At 42.3% G+C, this 6,620-nt stretch overlaps 1 protein-coding gene across 4 annotated transcripts in view; it reads left to right on the top strand.

Moving 5' to 3' along the window:
- The window catches only part of LOC122634499 (homeobox protein homothorax), a 352,644-nt gene that overhangs the window by 334,749 nt on the left and 11,275 nt on the right, over nucleotides 1-6,620 (top strand). For all 4 annotated transcript variants that reach the window (XM_043823493.1, XM_043823494.1, XM_043823491.1 and 1 more), the window contains one exon: nucleotides 459-517. In XM_043823493.1, the coding sequence (XP_043679428.1) occupies nucleotides 459-517 (59 nt within the window). The remainder of the gene's footprint in view (nucleotides 1-458; nucleotides 518-6,620) is intronic.

Here is a 6,620-nt window from a genome sequence, read left to right as displayed (position 1 = left end):
TCTCTCTCTCTCTCTCTCTCTCTTATTCTCTCTCTTTCTCTTTCCCCCTTTTTCTTCTTACTTCGGTGCTATTCACATTTACCACCCTCTTCTCTCCACTTCTTCTTTTTCCACTTCTTCCTCCAGCGTAGCATCCGTTGGACCTCGACCAACCACGAAACAAACCGCTGATCTATTGTTTGGAAAGCGTTCGTACGGAAACTCATACTCCAGCGTGGCTAATGACGTATCGAGAATGTTGTTGTTCTCTTTCTCTTTCTCTTTCTCTTCGTTTCCTACCCTCGAAAGCTCGATGAGTTGTCGTTATTTTCTCTTCCGTTTGTAAAACTTTAATCCTCCTTCTTCACTCACCCTCTATGCCTCTTCCCGTTAACTCTGTCATTTTGAAGTTATTATTAGAAGAAATCAATGTAACGTGTTGATTATTAACTTGCTTTTTTTCCTTTCTATTCTTTCAGGTTCATCAACGCGAGGCGTAGAATCGTACAACCGATGATAGACCAGAGTAATCGAGCCGGTAAGTCGACACCAGTTTTAACAATGAATGATCAAACACAACCGCAAAACATCTATCACTATTTTCACACGTACAATAATACATATACGTGTATGTAGAATACGATATTGCGATATTCGAATTGATTTTGTTTTATTTCTATTAGTTTTTTTTTATTCTTGCTTAACTTCTTCATCGTAATATTAATTTTTAATTCTGACTTTGATCTTTATTTTGCTGTTATAAGCTTATTGCATTGAAATTTTCCAGTTTATTTTTCACTTTATCATAATTTCATATTGTATCGCTTATTTCTAAATCATCATTAACTTATTACAAGTGAAAGATCAAATTAAGTATCACAAATAATCTATCGATTCTGTTCGTTTAAATCTTCCATTAAATTTCGACTGTCTCCAAATTATCGTATCAACTTTTAATGAATAAATCGATTTATTTTAATAACGTAAGAGAGACGCGTGAAATAATTCGTTAGAATATTACGAAATCGATGATCATTATGCGAAATAAAAGTAAGACAAATGTAGGATCAATAGATAATCAAAAAAGAGAGTTCGCTACAAGATGTTCAGCGAGTTTTGCGATCCTTAAAGACGTCACGTTTACGAGGAGGGAATCACTTCGTTTGCACTAAAAGGCGACAACAACGGGGTGTAAGGTTCTCTCTCTCTCTCTCTCTCTCTCTCTCTCTCTCTCTCTCTTTCTCTTTTCCTCTCTCTTCCACACCGATGAGGTTCAAGGGTTCGGTAGTGATTTGGATGATGGTGAGAGGGTTCTTCCATGGAGTACAGACCAGGCAGAGGTGGATAACGTTCCGGATAACGTTCGGATAACGCTCGGATAACGGCGGGATAATTGGTAGCGGTGATCAGACCGAGTTTTACGATCCGGCAACATGCGGCCATGGAAACACTCTCCCTCTCTCTTGCTCTCACTCTCACTCTCATTCTCTTTCATCCCTACCGTTCGTTCCTCCCTCGGTCTTTCTCCTACGCTTTCCAACTCTAAAGAGTCTTTGTTTCGATGAAATGGAGAGAGAAAGATATATATATATATACGCACACACACACACACACATATATATATATACATGTATAAAAGAAAAAGATGGAAAGAGGAAAAGTGTTCTCGAGAAAAAGTTGGACGAAGTACGAGGGTGGTCCGGCTAAACGGTCGAAACACACCGAGGCCCGATTCGCCGCGTATTTTTACGACTACTCCTCTCATAAACACTCACTGAGTTACGGCTTGTTTGCTCTGTCCGAAAGTGGGCTTTAGGGGCGCTTTATCCACCATCCACCATCCACGACGCGTCCGTGTAAAGCGTGGTGCTTTCTTTTTTTTCTCTCCTTCTTTTCCTTTCTTCGTTTTCTTTTTTCATTCTTTTTCTTTAGGAAAAGCCAAAGATCGTTCCACCTTTTTCCCTCTCGTCCTCTCTAACTTCTCTTATTTTCCCTTTTATATTCTTTCGATTTATTTTCTACGTTCGTTCTAGGAGTAATCATCTAGAAAAATCTTTTCGAACTTCTAAGAAATGAGGTCAACGACGTCGATGATAATTTTAGATCCGTTTAGTATCAAAGGTTACAACAAGGTTCGCTCGTTCCTCCAAGAGAGTCCTTCGAAGTTAGGCTTCGAAGAGAAGACGAAGGACGAAGAAGAAGAAGAAGAAGAAGAGAGAGAGAGAGAGAGAGAGAGAGAGAGAGAGAGAGAAAGAGAGAGAGAGAGAGAGAGAGTTAGTCGCTTCACTCGCCTTCGGCTAAAGTGGAAAGTCGTGTACAAGTTAGATTATAATCCTGAGTCAATCCTGATCGCAGCTACGTCGTTCCAACGGCTATACTCGACCTTTTCAGCCCTTTCGTTTCGACGCGACTACTTCCTATGTTTCCTCGCTTCTCTCTATTCCCAGAATGTCTTCCTTTCTTTTGATCCGAACGATAGAACTCGTGGAATAACGAAAGAGTCCCAGGATGCTAGCATCGAAAATTTTCGTCGGGAAGAAAACGTTTGCCAAGAATTTTTCCAATACCATCTCTTTTTCTTTCTCTTTTTCTCTCGGCGATCGGCAGTCCATTAAAGCTTAATAGCCGAGGCATTAGACCCCAGGGCAGATTTTGTTCGAACGGAAACGAGATAAATGTATCTTTCAAATGTTCCTGCTCCCCCGTGGCCGCGTTCAACCGCGTGATCGATTTCTCGTAAAGCTCTTGTTTTTTGTTTTTTTTTTTATATTCCTCTTTTGCTCTCTCTCTCTCTCTCTCTCTCTCTCTCTCTTTCTCTTTCTTTTTCTTCCTCGGACGTGCATATCGCGATTCGTTGCAGCTTTAAAACACCAATGGCGGTAGATTCAGAGATCCAGAGTCGTCGACGTTAATTCGGAATGCATTTTGAGAAGAATCCTTCTCTGTCTGTTTGTCTCTCTCTCTCTCTCTCTCTTTCTCGGTCACGACGCGCTACAATGGCAACAACAACGTTCGACGGGATACTTGGACGACGAGGAGGTTCCTTCGTGTCGAGCTAATGATGCTCGTCGTACGGATCATCAATCATACTTTCATTACGTGGATCGCAGCTGCGATGTGCTCCACATTGACTCCGAGAGTGCCGGGAGGCATTGTTATTATTCCGAGTGCTCGAGAGAAATCTGTACAAGCAAAGCAAAGGCAGCATTTCTTTCTCTCTTTCTCTCTTTTTCTCTTTCTCTCTTTTTCTTTCTTTCTTTCTTTCTTTCTTTCTTTCTTTCGTTCTTCGTTCTTTCTCTCTTATCGACGATAACGCGTCCTGAAAGTATCGCGATCGTCGAGTTTACGAGCTCCTACGTACGGTAACGCTCGTCGATCCTTATCGAAACTCTTCGTGGAAGAAGCCATCGAGATAACACCTTCTTCTTTCTTAACTTGCTCTCTCGCACGCGAGTGTAGGCGTTGCACCGGTTTATACCTCAAATTGGTCGCGGTGCCCTTTATCCCACGATCGAGATGTACATATCTCCAATGGGATATGTACACCGAACCTCTGTCAAATATCGACCGAGATTATATTCCGAGTGGATCCTCTTTGCATCGTTTTTGGACGGTCAATTTCTTTCTTTCTCTCTCTCTCTCTCTCTCTCTCTCTCTTTCTTTCTTTCTTTCTTTCTTTCTTCTTTTTCACTCTCGCGTTTTATGCGCTTGCGTTTCTTTCACAGCTGCTGTTGCTGCTGTTGTTGCTGCTGTTGCGTAGGCTCGGCTTGATTCGCGCCTTGATTCGTCCCTTGATTTACCGCATCCTGTCGGTAAGATATTTTCTCTCTCTCTCCTTTGCTCTTTCTCTCTTCCCTTCTTTCTTTCGATCGCACGACCATTTTTATTCCATCGTGTAAATCGACTTCGCTACTCGAGAACGGACAATAAGGAGAAACTAAGGTGATCCCTTTGAAAATTTCTGAGGATAGATCTACGGAGAATTAATCAAAATAAATTATGAAGGAAACTTACTATCGGTCAGTTCTCAATTCAAAGCACACTTAAAACTCGACGATGGCAGGCAGGATACAGCGTACAGTTACTACTATACCGGTAACAGTAGTAGAATTGCTATCCCTTCGTCCGTTCTCAGAACGACGCAGTAAAAACGTAACAGCGCTCCCAAAGTACCGTAAAGCTGTGAACGTACGGTGCATTTCGTAACGATAGCGCGATAAAAGGCGTCAGCTACCACCTCCAACCGAACTTACACGACTTACAACACAACTTACAAAGGAGAAAGCCGATTAATCCTTCGAAAATAAAAGAAATAAAAAAAAAAAAGGAACAAAGAATAGAAAACAAAACAAAAAACCAATTCATTCTTTCATCCGAATTGTAAATATGAAAAAATATTGACAAACGTTAGAAAAAAAAAAAAAAAAAAAAGAAATGAAAAGAAAAGAAAGACAAAGAAAAAGAAACGAAGAAAAAACAAAAGTATCCTTCGAGCTCTAAACGTGCGAGATCATTATTGAACCTCTCTAGAAAAAAATAATGATACTTCTTTTAAACGTAATTATAATCATTACAACGAGCGATTTGTCTAATCTATTGTAAAAAAAAAAAAAAAAGAAATCATCCGCTCGAGGCGTATCTCGAGGTATCGAAGGTTTATTTTGAGTCGAGAAGGTCGATGTTCGATTCGTGTTTCACGCTATTGTGGAGATAAAAGGATCCGGCTTCGCTCGGGGATGAAAAATGTATTGAAAATTAGGTGAAAGCCATCGAGTGGGCAAAGAAGTGTAGAGAACGGTGATGGTGAGGAGAGAGAAGGAAGAAGGAGGAGAAGGGTGGGGGAGGGAGATTGGTGAAATGCGACGGATCGCTTCCACCTTTTTCCCTGGTGAGTCTCCTAGGGTGGACACGGTCCATCCACACGATTCCACCTCTTATCCGGTGTGGGCTCGGAGCTCCCGATGGCGTAGAAAGCTTTTTTCCAGGGAATACACGACACGGGATATATTCGAGTTTGGTGGTGGAGAAGCAGTTACGTCGACCCTTCCTTTACGAATCTAGTCGCGGACCATTCGTCACGCACTCGCTGAGAGGCTCGCTCTCCGATAAGCGAGCAACCGATCCCTTTTCCCTTCTCCCTTCCTTTCCGTTCTTTCTGGATATAACCCACGCGGCTTTGCTATCTGCAGGTCCCTCGTAGCCAGAACTCTGAGGGAACATTCCCTCTCTTTCTCTCTCTCTTACATGCATCTATGTATGTACATATGTACATATACACACTGTCTATCCTTCTCTATCCTTCCTTGTTCTATCTCACTTTCTCTCTTTCTCTTTCTACGTCCCTGCGTCGTCGTCCCTTCCGCGAGGACCATCAATCAAGCTTGTCAATTTGTAATGGCGATTCTCTGTGTCCATCTCGGCTGGGTCCAGACGTCTCACCCCACGCCTTCACCCTCGCCCATCTTCTCCCTCTCTCTTACTCTCGTACTACCGTTCGAGGAGAAGCAAGAAAGACGAAGATCTTTGGTCAGCAGTAGAGCCACGCTTCAGCCTCCGGGTCCGATGGGACGAGCATGAAAAGAAAGAGATAGATAGAAAGAGAGAGAGAGAGAGAGAGAGAGAAAGAGAAAGAAAGAAAAAGAGAAAGAGAAATAGAAAGACTCTGTACCGAGTTAACCTTCCCAACCTACGACCATCTTCTTCTATCCGCTAAATAAAATGAATGCCCTGGGATCGGAAATACTCTGGATATTGCGTTGAGAAAAGCCGAGACCAGTCCGTTACTTTTATTTCCTTTGTAAGTGTCTCGAAAGTTGTGGTCAGTTTAAAGGGCAGTCAATTTTGAAGAGTACCGCCAGACGAGATCCGACACGATGAAAGAAGATTAGGCGATTTGGTGATATGAAATATCATTCGAATTGAACCCCTTAAATAAGGAATACTCTTAGGACAGAAAGGCAAGAATTTGATGGAGCGAAAAGGACGGAGGAACTCCTCGAAGACCCTTCGTTTTCCTTCGTAGGAACCTTTTTTCTACGTTTCGCGTCACGTAGACGTGATATAGAGTTACTTAGAGAACCGATCCCCCGCGCATTATGGCCCGAGCCCGTTTGAAACGTGCTGTTACGGCTCCTTATACGACATAGATCATGCGTTAATTGAAATGGGGTGCATGCGAGCTCGTCCTCGAATACAAACGACCGACTTATAGAAATGTTATTATTTGCCGAAAGAGAGGAATTAGAATGAGACGGTGATATAGAGTACGAGATAGATGAGCTTCGACGTATTAACGCTTCGATCAGAGCTATCCGTTAGATTAGCTATACGTTAGCTATACTGTTCTATCGTATTTTAACGGAAACGATAATGAAAAAGGTAAATCGGATACCATGAATATAGAATCATAGTCATCCGCTTAGACCATCTTCAATTTCCTTATTCTTAGCAGTTCATCAAATCTAATCAAGGTTGCCGCTTACGGTCCTATCTTACAGTAGCTACTGATCGTTTTCATGTCGCAAAGGATACATCCGTTGGTATGCATAGATCGACTCGACAGGGGTGACTCGCTCGGCCAACGGAAATGAAGTCTTGGACGGTCACGAGCGGTATGAAAAGATAAGGTTCGAGTTGTGGAG

The sequence above is a fragment of the Vespula pensylvanica genome, chromosome 15, assembly GCF_014466175.1.
Source record: "Vespula pensylvanica isolate Volc-1 chromosome 15, ASM1446617v1, whole genome shotgun sequence".
NCBI classification, from domain to species: domain Eukaryota; kingdom Metazoa; phylum Arthropoda; class Insecta; order Hymenoptera; family Vespidae; genus Vespula; species Vespula pensylvanica.
This window is presented reverse-complemented; position numbering and strand designations above follow the sequence as displayed.